At 44.4% G+C, this 16,791-nt stretch overlaps 1 protein-coding gene across 2 annotated transcripts in view; it reads right to left on the minus strand.

Moving 5' to 3' along the window:
• Afg3l2 (AFG3 like matrix AAA peptidase subunit 2) overlaps nucleotides 1-16,791 on the minus strand; it is a 76,130-nt gene that overhangs the window by 23,120 nt on the left and 36,219 nt on the right. For both annotated transcript variants that reach the window (XM_084590009.1, XM_084590008.1), the window contains exons 9-10: nucleotides 6,819-6,956; nucleotides 1,890-2,043 (exon numbers count right to left, since the gene is read on the minus strand). In XM_084590009.1, coding sequence (XP_084446135.1) covers nucleotides 1,890-2,043; nucleotides 6,819-6,956 — 292 coding nt within the window. The remainder of the gene's footprint in view (nucleotides 1-1,889; nucleotides 2,044-6,818; nucleotides 6,957-16,791) is intronic.

Raw genomic sequence — 16,791 nt, forward strand, 5'->3', positions numbered from 1 at the left:
CTCCCTTCATGTGCCAACATGCTTAATAGAAGAATTTCACACACCGTGAGGAGAGCAGCTCACAATCACCCTGGCAACTGCGGAAACCACATGGTCCTCTGGCTGTTCTAAAACCAGTAGGCTGCTTCCAGCTCAGACGGGGGACGGCAGTACACTAAGTTACCGGCCACTGCTGCACTGCACTCGCGCTTGTTCGCGTCTAGCACCACATGCAGGCGCACAGCATGTGCGTCCAGAAAGTGTTCTAAAATTCGGGATTTTCGCGATTGTCATCGTCCTGTATGTGTATCGTCTGTTAAGAGTTCCTTGCTAAAGATACTTTTCTGTAGAAACTATTTTTCGGCGCCTCTAAACTCGTTCAGTATACTGCATTTCTCGAAAGCGCTACCGAGGCAATCCGTGTGAATGCTAGTCAAGCATCCTCTATCCAGCTGTAGGCCGTGGCCAGCATGGAGAGGCCTGCGAGAGATCCGTGCAAAATGCCGAGTGATCCTTCTACACCGTATGAGGCGTGATCAACCTCCTTCCAGTCGCATGTGCAAAGCGGGCACCATGGTCGCGAGAATCGCAGGGTCAGCGGGGTGAAAACAAAACCATCAAAACAGACTACTGTCGCCATCGCTAGATAGCACATCCTCTCGCTGGAAGCCTGATGCTGATAGCGCTGATTAATAGCGAGGTCGGAACTGCGAATTTAGGATGACATTTGTTTGGGTTCACATATAATATGAGGCAGAAATCTGACAAGGTAAATTCTGGAAAAAACTTAGTATTAGTATACGTGGATTTTTACGGTAAGCTAAAGAAAGGACACAAGTGCTGTATAGTGCTACATAAAAGTGCGCTGAGAGTACTGGCATGATAGGAGTAATAACATATGCTCAATAAACTCATGTAAACAAAGAAGTTCTTTCCCAAACCCAAGCCCTAGTTAATGGGCAATGGCTTTTTGCATTTTAGAATGCCAAAGCAACAGCAGTGAGCTTTGAGGCACACTTAGTTCAGGACTTCGGATTGATTCCATCCTCTGAGGGCTATCTATACACAAATTTCAATATACAAGTTCTTTTTTTTTATTTGCACTTTGACTTCATTAAAAAGCAGCTTCCACTACCCAGGTCCCGCGCCTCGATTCAATGCTCCACATTCACTCTGTGGAGTGGAGAAAACAGATACTCCTCTACTCAAGGTTTGACTGGAATTCATGAAATCCTCTCGGCATTCCCTCCAACATGGTTTATCGAGAAATTCCCGCCCACTCAAGGCTGCACAGATGGCGTATGGGGAAAACAATAGAGAAAGATTTGGCTCAAAAACTGCATGCCACTGCGAGCCCCCAGCACTCTCATTTTCTCACATGCTCTCTTCTGAACAGCATTCACAGAAAACCTCGATCTTCACAGCCTAGCAAAATACGTTTTGGGGGTTGCGTGAACAAGCTGGCTGTGAAAAAGCGCCAGAAACGATTTAACGTCTGGCAACAGTACGTACAGATTGAACGTGACGCAGGAGTTGAGAAATGCTAATTCTACCAGCAAAAATGCGGGGTGGGTTCATTACACACGTAAATAAAGAACATAATCGGTGTTCCACCCTATAAAGTATTCTAATGCTGCATAGTCTTTGAGCGACTGCAGTATTAAGCTACAATAAATAAAGCATACAGTATAGACTTTGGAGCTTAAAAAAAAAAAAAAACACCAACAAAAAAAAAATGGTTCTGAATTACACGCACTGAGCCAAAAGTTTCATCTTGCAGTTACTACCAGCAACAGCCCTTACTTACTATATTATTAATACAAGAAAACCCTTTAACCTTAGATTAATGATACATGTTGAAAGGGCACACAACACTGACAACTGTCACTGCAAGTAAAGTAAAAACTTGCCGTCCATTTCCACTAGTAGTTGGTTAAGTGTGTTCTCTTGTTCACTATGGCCACCAAAGCTTCGACCACCTCGTTTGCGGCCAACTGCATCAATCTCATCAATGAACAGAATGCAAGGGGCATTCTTCCGAGCCATAGAGAACATATCACGTACCTAAGAAGCAAAACCAAGAGAAGGAAAAGGCAGGACTTCAACACAGAGCTTGCAAATTTGAAAGAGTTCATTGATAGCCTGCGTAGACAAGATGGCACAAATCAATTGCAAGTGAAAAAAAAACACATTAGTTTGCAGGATTACTAGGGTAGTGTAGAAACTTTCGAATATGAACTGAAAATGACAATAAAGAAAAAATCTCTCTGAATACAGTATCAGACACCTGCTCAGTGTAAAATAACATTTCAGAAAATAATAACTAAGCAAACGTTGCTGCCCCTCCCTCCGCCTCCTTTTTTAATTAGGTGTATGGTATTTGAAACTGAAAGAAACAAGATTAGAGTAACTCAGCACCACACACAGAAACATGATAAGCATAGAAACGTATGCTGCCTAATTATAAACTTGGAGGTCGCTTACGTTTCACCTTAAGAGTGGAATGCGATAGTGCCTTCTCTACAGTACTCATACAAGAGTTACAGTACATGACATATAGTTAAACCTGGTTGTAACGAAAATGTAAAATGTACGCGATTTTTCATTACATCCAGGTTTTTGTTACATGCAGCTTTTGCGTCAGGACCCAAAAGGACAATGTAGAACAAAAACCAGATTAAGAATTGATGTAAAGGAAACCACCTTGAAAGTGTTTACAGTAAATAAGAATTATTCGAAGTTACAGAAGCGACAAAATGTTTTACGATCACGCTGACAGCACGGTGCGACTGCAGCAGCAGCCTCCACCTCCTCTGTGGCTCGTGCAAAGGGTCTACGATGGAGCGGGGAAGTGGGGGTGGAAGAGGAATCAGTCTGGGGGAGAGGGCGCGTAATGGCGCCGCTGCCGCCGCGCGCGTGCCCACCACTGTTGCGCAAGGAACCGACACTACCTCGCGTTGCCATCGTGCTCTGCTGTTCCCGCTACCGACGCGCAGGAGCCCGCGAGCAAATACGTGGCAACGATGGACGTGCGCTGCTCGCCCATGTCTTTTTTATTACTTTTGGCTACTTTTAAGTATGAACTATTGTAGTGCCATGTTTTGACAGCGAAAGCAGCAGAGAGTGCTGCGTCTGCCGCGGAGATGCAGCATCGGCACTGAAACACGGCGCGTTGTATCAACTGCGGTCACTCGTTGCTATAGTAGGCGTTCCTCTCATTTCAGTTACGTGTTTTATCGTCCTGAAACTTGCAGGGCTGTGCCAAATTTTCAGTGGCTCGGCACTAGCTAAGAGACAGACGGCGCCGCGAGTTCGTTACATCAAGGTCAACCGCCGCAACATGTTCGTTATATGGAGTTTTCAAATACATGCACTTCAATGTGGGTGGCGTTGGGGAATTGAAAAGCTTCGTAATATTGAGGAATTCACTACATGGAGGTTCGTTACATAGAGGTTTAACTGTACTACGGCACTGCAGTACTCGTATATATGCTACTATGATACACACACACCACAATGCATTCACAAGGCCCCTGTAATAGGCTCTATGTGTATGGCACACCAAGGGCCTGGGTTCGATCCCCACCACCAGACACTGCACCATTTTATTTTATAAAATTATTGCTATTTGAAGTATCATTTCTAACGAATGCCACCGCCGAATATGCCGGGTATTCAGTGCAACAAGCTCCGTAACGCTCCTGCATTAAGAGCATAGCAGTATACAACCTGTAATGTAGTCATAAAAATGAGTAATACATTAAAACCTCAGCGATACAAATCTCATAGGGTCACGAAAAAGTTTGCACCATCCAAAAATTTTTATCATTAAAACAAATAAGAGTTAGTATGCAAAAGCATGGGGAAGGCATTCACACAAAGTCTGTTTACGGTTGAGGAGATTTATTTATGGCTGCATGGCCACAGCTTGCTACTCGCAGCGGGCACCGCACGAGATGATCATGACATCGGTGATGTGAGGGCCGCGTGCCTGCACGAACTACCTACTCGAGACGCATACAGCACGACAGGAGACCGCGTCACCAGCAATCTCTGTGCCCCACTGCAAACTGCTCCCTGTGAGCGCCCACAGCATGCACCCCCACAAACTTCAAACAATGGGTAAAGCACAACAGGCGATTGCAACGACGGCGACATGCAAGCTATGTGCCGACACAAACTAGTTGCAGTGTGCATAGGACAGCTAGCAATCGCGGAGTTAGCGATGTGCGGGCAGTGCATAGTGTTCAACGCTGCAGTCGCGGTTCACACATATGCATCATCCATAGTGCTCCAGGAGGATGTTCGGAACATCCGAAATTTTGCACAATGTACACAATGCACTCCAGCCCGGGAATTTTACAAATTCATGTCACCTCGAAATTCATATCACCATGGTTTAACTGTAAAATGAAGGCTATAATTGGCACACGACTGCCAACTGACATTCATATGAAGGGTAGTAAAACCTCATTAAGTCAGACTTAAGGAACCGGAAAGAATTTCTGAATTATATTTTGTGAAAGAAAAAAAAAAACTACCATAAATATGCTGTAAACCTTGTGAGGAAGTGCCATCACACAAACAGTGAACAACCTGTGACAAGCAGAGGGAATGCGATAGCATTAGTTCTGAGGTGCATTTCGTTTGAATGTTTAAATCAGTTTTTGCGCTGCATTTGTAAGTACCGTATTTGCTCACGTATAACCCACCCCTGCATACAACCTGCACCTTCAACTTTAAACTCTGCAAAAAAAAAAAAAAAGTCCTCACTTAAAATTTGCAGGTTTATCTGGAAAAAAAAAAAAAAAAAAGAGTCCTAGAAGGATACAACTGCGCACTCAATGATCATTTGGTTTTCAGAAGATTTATTCAAATACAAACGACCACTACATCACTGGTTATCCGATTCTCAATCGCTGCTGCTCTCATTGCTACTATCCGAGGCTTAAAGACGTAGTCGTCCTCGGAACCATCCAAGCCATTTTTTGAAGCTCTTACGCACCAAGTCAGCCGGTATTGCTTTCTACATGCTCACGATCCACTGGCAGAGCAGAATATTGGGCCTTTGCATGCGTCCCGTCAGTGGGAGGGCGTAAAGGCAGTCTGCCATCCACCAGTCATATAGTAGCTGCATCACATATGCCTTCAGCTTGTTCAGGCACATGTTGAGTGGCTTTAGTATAGACGCCATACTGCCAGGTATCACAATGAGGTTGGTGCTGGTCTCAGCGAAGCGAGCCTTCACCGCATCAGTGCAGAGGTCTCAGAAGGAATCTCACGAGAATTGAACGGCATGCCAGCAAGGCACCTGGTCTTTGTTCCAAGATTAATTGGATCCAGTCACCGACTAGGCCACCATTCATTCAGGAATTTTCTTCCAAACGCACGATGATTCCTGGAGGCAGTGGTGTGCTGGGTATCATCTTGCACTTAAATATTACATATGGTCGAATCTTCGCCCTGTCAGCCAAAGCATGTAGCATCACTGTGCAGCGCAGCTTGGCATTTCCATCGGTCAGCACGCTGACTGATTTGGAATCCTTTTTTTTCCATAGTCAAGTCCATCGACATTTCAAAGTACACTGGGATCTGATTGGCATTTCCTACTCAAGACAGCAAATAGTTGTGCTCCTTCCGAAGTCTGATGACACATCGTTGAAAGCTCAACAATTTTTCCTCGTAAGCACCAAGAAGCCGCTGGCAAATTGTTGTTCACCGTCGCATCGAAAATCCATGTTGTGTCATAAAGTGCTGAAGCCATCCATAGCTTGCACAAAACTCGCGTGGAATGTTCATTTCCTGGGACAGCTTCAGGGCTTCCATTTGAACCATCTATGCCGAAACAGCGTGGCCACGACTCTTTTGCTCCTCAATGAACTAGGCAAGCTGCGTCTCGAGGTGGGGGTAAAGCCAGTCTTCATATCACAAAACGCTCGCCTGTCCCGGTTCTTGTTTCAAGACACTTTTTTTTATTCCACGAGTCCCGAATGCACAACTCGTCGGCGTCATGTTGTTTTGCTACAGCTCTGTTGCCGATTTCTTCGACAATGGCTATAATCTTTAGCTTCTCTTTCGCTGTAGAATATTGCCGCCGAGTCACACTCATGGCACCAAAACAAAACAGGCTAAAAGTGCAAACTGGCTGTTGAAACAGCACCTAACAAAAGGCCCAACAACCACTGGCTGAACCATGGCTGAACAAAGCGTGACCAATGGCGTGGAGAATAAACAAACTATGTTATGGATGTGGATTTTGCTATTCCTTTTGTTGTCTCCTTATAGACTTGACAAGTGCCCATGATAATGAAGATGGCGGACTATACAGGGAAGCCCGCACACAGCCGCGCAGCGCCCCCCCCCATCTCCCCGGAAAAAAATGCGGATAACCCACATCCTCACTTTTTAAACGCATTTTTTCAAATTTTGGTGCAGGTTATACGCGAGTAAATACGGCATATCACCTGACACCCATGATAGGCGAGATAAAATGCTTAAATTGTTTGGGTGCAGCAAGGAATCATTTCTGAATCTGACTTCTGTGGGTGGTGGTGAGCTATGGCTGGTCATTAATCATCACGTGACTTCTATGACAGCATCACTGCTTCAATGAATCAGGAAATCAGGGGTCATTTTTTGAACCTGATTTCCCGTGGGTGGTGCTCTGTGACTAGTCCTTAATGATCACATAATCTCTACAACGTCCATCACTGCCTCAACCAGTCATGGAATTTCCTATCTCATGGCAACAGAGTTTTAGCATGATAAGAATGCTAATGCTAACGCATTAATAAAGTCTCTCGAATATATGACATAGATATAAATGACTTGCTACTCACACGAGATGGGCCAACACCAACAAACATCTCAAGGAACTCTGATCCAGAGACTGTTATGAATGGGACATTAGCTTCACCAGCGGTTGCTTTGGCAAGCAAGGTCTTGCCTGTGCCAGGGGGTCCGGTCAAAATGGCTCCCTGAAGCATAACAAAATGTTATCTTTCACTAACAAATGGTTCTCAGCTACAAAGGTCACACAATTATCCAAGGTATTCATTTCTCTTCATATGTGAATTATGTCATCACACTGCAATGCTGATGTTCTAAAGAAATCGACCATAAAACAAAGACATGAATCGATTCATACACTGGATCTGAATAAATATATGCCCCACCATTCAAGAAAAAATGCTTCAGGGGCCTAGAAATCTCTCCACAGCATACAGTGAGTCTGTAGACCCTCATTTTCTTATTTGAGAACCACAGTACCACCACAGCAAGCTGGTAGCTACAGAAATAGACCTTATGCAAAATTGCTGCCATATATCAGCCGTGCGCGTTTCCGCCATGTTCAAGGGTAGCTGCATTGAAGAGCGGCAAGCGGCATAAGGAATTGCACAGCCGGCTGCATTAATGCTCGTTGTTGCCGATAATATCAACATACTGTTGTGCCCCTTGTATACAAAATTAAAATAAGGGTGTAGAAGAAAAGAAGCAGCAAGTTACATCCCTTGAGCTTTTTTTTTTTTTTTTGAGGCTTGTGTTAATCTGCTCGCGCGTGGTTGTCGCGCTAGGCGCACTTTTGATCGATGGCGTATCTGAATTGTAAAATATCTTATTTAGCGTGCATTGGAAGATTGCAAAATCAGTACCCGGTGCTAAGGCAGACGAAATATATCGCCCACAGTGTGTTAAATTTGCCTGTAGACGGACCGTGCATCGCCTTTTCGCATAAAAGATGTGCAAATGTGTTGTTCCCGATTTCCTTGTTGCGCTAATTGATCTCAGCTTTTAAGGTTTCATGCATACAAGCTGTGAACAGATTTCGCCCGTATGTATACGTCCAGGTATCCAGACAGAACAGGTTTCGGCATTTCAAAGGCGCCAGACTGCTCTCTTAAATTCCAGCGCGATATTCTAACGTCTTTATGCATTCGATTCATCGATGAATTGAATATAGTAGACTACGTCTAGGCTTCAGTTGCTGAAATGCGTCTCCAGAACACGACTTGCAAAAGAAATGACTCAGAGTATATACGTGGCAGCAACTGCCCCTACTGTTTAGCTGCTCTCGTCTACCACGAGTTCGCATGAATGTTGTTGCTAGAGTGATGGCGATTACCGCGCTGTTTGCTTTTTTTTTATTGGTGCGAGATTTTTTTTCTGCGAGTTGTGTGAGGTGCATTGAAAAGGAGTTACGCCTTAATTTGGACCATGCCAGTTTTCTTTTCTCCCATCTATATCACTGAATAATGCAGTTTCTTCGTTTAACCTTCACGGCGCGTGATGAAAACATTGTAATGAGGTAGGGATTGAAACTGTCAATCATTTTAAACTACCCACAAAGCAATATCGTTTGTAGCGAGCCTTACCGCGCTTAGCAGTGAGGTTTGCTACTGCAGCTATCGCAGTAGAAGCAAGAATGAGCGCACACATGTCTTCCAAATTTATTTTGTCTAAAACTTCCCAGCCCTCATGTATGCATCACATGTTCAGTATGCCCATAGGGGAGAAAACCTGGGCCAGGGGGCGCTGCGCCGCTCTGTGCGTCAGCGCCCTCCATGGAGACCACGTCAAAATCTACGCGCAGCCCGGCCGCGTCGTCTGCTCCCCGCCTCATAGAAAAGCATGCTGTCGTCTGCTCCGCGCTGCTTTCCAGCACGTGTTTGCGCGCGCGCGCTCGGTTGTTTCTCTCTTCCTCCGGCCGCATTGTGGCCGCCGTCGCGCTCTAACAAAGGGGGCAAGAAAAAAAAAACTGGAATGAAAAAGTGACGGCGCGCTTTTTCGCAAAACTCGTGAAAGTGTTTTTCTCTCTTCTCCCTTTCGTGTTGAAACGATGGTTGTCGGTTTTCTTTTTAGGTATGTCGCACCTCTGTTTGTAACTGGCAGTGTTGCAGCAGCCATCGCGGAACCAAGTCGGCCTCAAGAAACAGATATATGTCATTAATGCCATCACTCGGCGCTTATAAAGGGAAAACACATACGTCAATCGTTCTATCCTCATACGCGATCCTGCTTCGGGAGCTCAAAACTGCGCATTCGCTAGAGATAACTGAACTAGAGATTGCACAGCGTAGCTGTGGAATTAAGAAGACAAAGGTTTACTTGGAGAGATGTCCCCGCCTGCATGAAAAGTCATCAGGCATTTGCTCGTTCTTCGTCTCGCGGAGAGAGGAAACTGCCGAAAAAATGGCATGCCTCGGCTTCTCGTCAGTGATCCAGGTCGTTAAGAAACCTCTCATCGTTAAAAGTAGATAAGTCATTGATTTCGGATGGCAGCGCCACAGCAGCGAACTCCCCCTGACCGCTGTCAGCAGGAACCAAAGGGTATACAAGGCGGCATGCTTTGTGCCTTTGTAGGGAACGCGTCCTAAACGCGCCGAAAACAGGCACCACGGCGCCGGCAGCATCGCCTAAAACGTCTGTCCCCAAAGAGTTTAATAGGCCCCTTTCAAGTGAGCAGTCACAAATGGAAAGGAAGCTCCCCAACCAGCGCCCGGAGCATTCGTCGCTTTGTACACGCGTATCAATTCTCAACGAGAAGGCTGGACCCTTCATTCTCTGAGCAACATGGAAGTGACATCACGAGGTGCCGCCTCAAGTCCTTCAAAATACCTGTCGCTTGCCTCTGCCTTCGAGTACCGAATTCGCGTTCATGTTGTTGTTTTTTTTTTTTTGTCTGAGCCTGCCAAGAAGCGCTCTTTGAAAACAATGTCCGCGGCGATCAATTAGTCATAATTTCTCACTTTCGAAAGCACCGATAAAAAGCGTGCCTCCAGCCAGCCTCTATGTCAGCCGGGGCACAGAAAAAATCAAAAATAAGAAACACCACTGGCAAAGAGCGCCGGCTTTGCTCGCACAGACACACGACCATTCCCCCGCGTCCTCACTCTCCTTCTCCCGCTCCGCGTGTACGTGCGGCTGCCTGTAGCACGCGCTCCCGAGCGAGCGGGCTGCGCAGACTCCGCAGACAGCCGCGCGCTGCGCGGGCACGGATGCGCGTAGGTTTTGTAGTTCCTCTCCGCTCCGCTGGAAACCGAGCGCTGGCGTCGCGGAGCAAACTCCAGCTTTGGTTCCCTATTGCTTGGTACATTCTACTCCTTCCCTAAATTGCAGCTGGAAAATAATGTTTGTTGTTTTGCAATGTGGCAAAACAAAAAAATCCCATGCATCACAGCTCCACACTGAAAACATTTGTGTTCTTTCAGGTGTCAACTGACTGGACGCCCCATAAATTCGGACTTTGCAAAATATGTTCGGTAGCTATAGAAAGAAAACCACCATTTAACATTCGACAGCCCGCATACATTCACTACTTTTTCGCAAAACGATTTTGTGAAGAATGTCTCTAGTGTCGAATATTGCATGATGAAGCAGTGCGATTAGTTTTTGCATTCAATATCTTCACAAGAAAAGAAAGCCATTAACTTCGTCCCCCCCCCCCCCCCTCTCACTACTGAGCTCATCCCTGACATGGACAACGAAAAACAATTGAAATATTCCAAATTCAGTCAAGAATTACGGGAAAAAAAAATAAAAAACGTGGTATTGAAGAGGAGAGACTTTACTTTGCAGCAAGAACTGCACATTGCACAAAGCACTGCTCGAATACGCGTCCACAAAGGAGCTTGACATTGTGTCTAGGTATAAGGCAGACCTCTGCTATGTGACTTCGCAGGCAGCAGTATCTGCTATATATTGATTTTCACGAAATAGAACCATGATGTAACGACAACAGGAGCTACATATCTGAGGAGGCTCAACGCGCACGAAAGCACTTCGTTGACCTGTCCCGTTTCGCCGGCAAATTCACGTGGTTGGGGTTTTTAGCCAGTAACATATAGAATATGGGATCTGCTACATGGTTGATTACACGCTAACGAGATACATCAGCTGCTAAACGTTCAGACAGAGGATGGGAACCGTAGTGCGCGCGCTTCGCTGGGAACTGTGAAGGTCCATCAGAGCGCAGTGTTTATTAGGCATCAGTCCTATATTTAACAAAAAACAAACAAACAAAAAAAAAAAACAAGAAAAAACATTACGCTCCTTCGTGTACGCATAATGACATCGCAGACATGTTTTACACCCGGAAGCAATATCAATATGTTTTGCACTTTCATAGACGCGTATTTGAGTAGCTTATCAAGGAATGCCCCAGAGCAACAACGAAGGTTTTGCCACTTGTAGCTACGCTGTTAACACCGTTCGCAAGACGTTTTGGCAGTGCAGTATCACTTCGCGAAGTAAAATTGGAATGCAGGCAGCGTGGACAAGTCAATCGTCTATTATTCCGTCATTTTTTGCTTTGAATGCAAACAAAGGCACGGAAATCACAGCACAAAGCAGACGCAGCTAACGCGACAGCAGCAGCCGACACACTCAACCTTTAAACATGGCGTCGCATAGCGTGGTTCGCTGAAGGTCCGATAGATGACAGCAATTTTGCATAAGGTCTATTACCGTCTTTACCAAAGTAACCAGGCTGCATGGTTTCCTTCTAAACTGTATGTATAGTAAAGCACTTATACTCCCCTTCCAAGTCCTTCTGATTTTCTGGGAAGCATGGATCTACTACAGAAACCGATCGATTTTTCGACCTCCAATAATTAGGACTTGCACAATATTTTGGACTTTATTCAGGAACCAACACACACCAAACAGGAACGTCTACATTTTCACAACCGATATTTGAGACTCTACGGAGTCCAAAATTTTTATTTTTCGGACCAAACTTGGCACCAGCGATACTGTGGAGATCGTGTTTTTTTTCTTTTTTTTCCCAGTATGACATAGATGAGAGTAACAACTAGTTTTGCGTGGCCATGAAAGCTAGGTTAAGCAGCGTCATCTGGATGGACTAGCTTGGCAGTAGTTTCTCATTACCTTTAAAAGCAGTGGCGATAAGGGAACGCTCGTTGTCATCGCGGTAGCCTAAAAAAATGTGAGCAATCGGACTGAAAATGGAACGCGGGCGGGAGGAAGCGGAAATCGGGGAGAGAGAGGGGGGTTCAGTACATTCATGGAGGCTCTTGTTCTGCTCTCTTTTTTCCCATCTCCCTGTCTTCACTACCGCCGTTACCCACGAAAACAATGTTACTGCTTCGTACGATGCATGCATTCATTCGCAGCATGAGCGTGACCTGCAGTTGAGTCACTGTATGTCACGAGGTAGCATGGATATGAACGCATGACTGGCTGCAATATTCTAACCGGAGGGTTATAGTGATTACAGCTTAACACGACCCACTTCTGCAGGGCACCACAGCGCACACGATGACTTCCTTGAGCAAGTTCCACGCTTCGCGGCGGCGTGCACACCTGTCACATCAGCACCAATCAGCATGCACGCACTGGCGGCCGCACCCGTTATATTGGATCGTACTAGTGTGTACGCATGAGCGGTGCACGGAAGTAGATCACAATCGCAGATTGCGCTATGCTATAATGACTATACTCCCTATTATCGGCATGTAAACGAAACATAAGGGGCGGCAAAGTTTGTGATTTGTAAAGCCGATTTTTTGCTGAAAAGTGATTTTTTAAAATTTCACTGACTTTTTGGACTGATTGATTATTCGGACCATTTCCCGGGTCCCACCGAGTCCAAAAAGACAGTCGGCAACTGTATATGAGTGTGAAGCAAACCATGCAGCCTGGATACTTTGGCAAAGACAGCACATAGTAATCATATAAAGAAGCACATTTTCTAAACCATCACAGCATCAACATGACGGCAGCAAAAGTAAAAATGTGAGCCTCAAAATCAAACTGTCAAATTTCCTCCTCTTTTGTTACCCTGCCACTGTGATTCGATCACCGATGATCAAAAATTTTAAAATTCGCGCCATCAGCACCAAACTAAGGCTCCTCTATTTTTTCAAAGGTAGCGAAAGGTCTTGATCTAGCTGCGCCTCCCTGCGATAGGACGGTTAGCAGCATGTGACTTCTTCACCACCAAGCTCCGGCCAAAGGGTCCAGCAGTGCTCTTTGTGCCACTGAAATGCACGGCGGTCTGCACTTGCGAGCGTCATATTGGCTGATTAGGCAAGCAAAAAGTACTTCAGATGCCTCAACTGCAGATTTAGGAATGTATATGCAGTACTTGATGCCTAAGCGGACGGAAGAAGTACGTGTCTGAACTCAAATTCTGCAGCATACACGTGACATGCGGCTATGTCCGACTGCTGTGCCTTCGGCTGCCGGAACCGTGCGGAAGATGGGAAAAAGTTCTATTCTATTCCTCGCAATGATGATAGCAGCAACAAATTTTGTAATATTGGCACCTCATGGATGCTAGTAGGCACCCTTTATTAAGTGATATCATATTCAGCCGAAAAGCTGTCGGCATCGTAGTAGTAGTTGTTGTCGGCACTACGTCTCGGAAATAATTGAGGACTGCGTAAGAAAAATCTTATGACAATTTGTGGCTCTAGTGATGTTGGTTGGTTGTGTGGTACGCAATGTCGAGGTAAAGAAATGAATGACGGATGAAATGAAAAAAAAAAAATTTTTAATGAAGAAAAGGGGGCTTCAAAGGTGTCAGAACGAAATGCCAATGCCTGATGATGTTAATTAACCCTTTGACTGTCGAATATTCAGAAAAAAAAAAAAAAAAAACCTCGCCCCCAGAGTAATTTTTTTTTAAACGCTACGGCGTTTAGCGCAATACCCGTATGGCAAAAACGCCGCGGGGTGGAATACGGCTGCAGTACCCGTACAGCAAAAACCGTCAAATGGTTAAGATTTCCAGTGTCCAATTGATAAATTCATCGAAATAATTGAAAAAAATGGAAAAGTGAGCTTCAAAGGTGTCAGAAAGTTCAGAATGAAAATCCAATACTGGGTGATGCTAATCAAGAAAATTTTGAGTGTTATTAATCAAATAAAATAATAATAAAATTCAAAAGGTGCAATAAAAGGTGTCAAAATTCTCAGAATAAAAAGCCAATGCTTGATGATGCTTATTATGAAAAATAAGTGAGTGCGATTATCAGTTAATCGATATAACTGAAAAAGAAAACATTGGATAAGGTACAAATATATCAAAATGCTCAGAATGGAGAGCCAATGTTTGCTTATGCTAAGTATCAGTGTCTGGAAAAAAAATAAAAATAAACCATAAATAAATGAAAAAAGAAAAAAAAAGCATCTCTGTGCATGAAACCCTAATGTATCATTCGAATGCAAACAACGCGTTAAGCTGAATGCGCACACAGGGACGCATCTAATTTCAAGAAGCACCATCCGAGCTTATTGGTGATATCGCCCGGTGGGCTATAAGAAAACAAAAAATATAAAGCAAATAATGCATAGAAAAGTGAGGAAACATAATTCATTGGCTTTGTTGATGCCTCATACGGAATTTGTTATTTTTTTTTTAGTTCTTGGAAGGTATGCATGGGTTCGTAATCCACAGTTGCAGAGAAACCGGCTTTTTCTACCAAAATAAAGCTATAGGAATACTGTGTTAACGAAATAAACTAGAGCCAAAAAAGTGTAAAACGAAGTACTGCCAAACGGTTACAAATGCAATGACGCCCATTGCATTAGAGCTCTGTGCGCAACGACGTCTCAAAAATTTGAAGAACACTCGAAATCTACTTATTTTTTATTTAGGAAACTAACCCAATAACTTTACTGAAATATAGTTTCTATTTGTTTACTATTAATTTCAAAGCACAATCAATAAACAATTTCCTAGCCGCTGTACTGAGGTGAATGGTTCAGAAGAATGAGTTAACTCGTTTAAAGGGCCACAGTCCAGGGAAGGACCTTTTAGGCGAAGGAGCCCAGTGTTTCGACCAGGTACCGGAGATAGTCTGTGCAAAATGCTACAGTGACACGCGCGCCGCAAAGCAACGAAAATGCAAATCAAAGCTCTCTCATGCTTTCCTTCGGGAAGCCAGCTTCCCCGTTTCCTGCGCTGGCCCGTCGAGCCACAGTAATGACGTACTCCCCGCGAACGACGTCCATTGGTCCGTCTCACTGACTGACGGGAGAAGGATGGCTGTCTACAGCTCGCTGCGCGCTTTTCCCTTGCCATGGCCAGACTGAATCCAGCGGCGCGCGCTCCCTCGCCCATGTTTTTTCTTTTTTTTTTTCGCGCTTGCGGAGTGCCATGCCCCACCCCCTCGCCAAAAGCGGAGGAGGAAGGGGAATTTGTCTTGCGGAGGCTAAACGACCTCGGGCAGGAGAGTGAAAAACCTTTGCAAGGGAACGGAAGGAGAGAAGCATGACAGAATCGGGTGATTGCGGTGGCTGTAACTGCGTTATTAGTTAATCTTTTCAAAAATATTTTGCGGCCTTGCGTTCTAGGGGCGAAGTCTCATAGTCACCGGGGAACAAAATATTTTCGACCGGAGGGTGGACAGTGGGCCTTTAACGCAAGCATTTTATTTCGATGTTTATGTGGCGCAGGCATGTGTAACTTACTGTCCCTGTTTTTTGAAGTTTCTTGAGCAGCATAGGATACAAATCTGCTGAATTAATCGGTTTATGTGTGCACCGAGTGCCGCTTCATGAATACGCAGTATGCATGAAAAAGAGCGGTGCGCCATCTGTTACTGCTGCCCCGTGGAGCCCTCGAAGAGGCGCTCGTGTAGTTGTCACTACCTTTAAAAAAATGAGGAGCCTTACACCGAACAGACTTGCTGCACTATCTGGTTTGTACTTCAGACACTATATTTTTGTTTCCGGCATAGTTTTTTATTTTTGGTCGCATGGAGGCTATTTTTCAAACACCCTTGAGATCCAGGTTGCAGCATGGAACACTCCAAACATGACATCGACCTCGGGAACAGTGCTCACTAGCAAAAAAAAAAAAAAACTGTTTAAGCCCAATTTGTTGCTGCTGGATGCTATCAACAGCAGCAGCTCAGAAGACGATGTTGCATCTTCGGGTTTTGATCCCAATTGGGAACCCAAGCTGGAGTTCGCTCTGCGACAACAGCGCTCGGTTCATGACAGAGCGGAGAGAAGCGGCAAAACCTACGTGTAGCGTCTGTGGAGCCTGCGCAGCCTGCCCACGTGGGAGCGCGTGCCAGGCACGGCCGCACGTGCACACGGAGCAGGAGAATTTTCATATCAAGAGCATCACAAATGTTAAGGCGGCTTTTGTTTTTGTAATTTTTTTCCAGCGTTCTAAAATGCGATTTTAGCTGAAACAAAGAATGGTTTAAAGTACTGTTATCAAACCTAAGTAAAAAAAAATAATTTTACTTTAATCCTGGAGAGTAAAATTTATTTCAAATCAAAGGCTGAAATTAGCTTTTTTCAGGTAGTAGAGGAAAAAATTTCTGCCTCAAAACGCATTTCTGTTATAATTTTAAGATTAAGCTCGCAAGTTTCAAGAAAGATTTCAAATATTTTGTATGTTCTAGAATTTATTTTACTAATTTTCTTCAAACATTGTTATCTAGTAAATTGAAATTTTTTATTCACATACAACTAATTTCGTGCTTCCCAGATTTTCTTTTAAATATTTGCACAGAGCATATGTGTTAAAAGAAATTTTTTTTGAATGTGCATTCTAGTTCCATTACTGGAATGTATTTTACCTATTCTTATCTCTCATATAACTTGCAGCAAAAAAGTCTGCAAGAAACCTATTAAGAAAAGCCATTTTCCCCCTGGTAATGGAACAGTTAAACAAAGGCATTCACACAACAAGCCATGGTTTTTCCCTCATGTAGATGCCCACAGCCTTGTTTTAAGCATTTTTAGCTAGGGCTTACTTCAGTAATTTTTAACATTAAATATGCTGTAAGACACAACCCTGAATATCAAAAAGCACACAACGCATGCAAGCCA

This window comes from Amblyomma maculatum, chromosome 1 (assembly GCF_055883805.1).
Source record: "Amblyomma maculatum isolate TAMU_Amacu chromosome 1, ASM5588380v1, whole genome shotgun sequence".
NCBI classification, from domain to species: Eukaryota; Metazoa; Arthropoda; class Arachnida; order Ixodida; family Ixodidae; genus Amblyomma; species Amblyomma maculatum.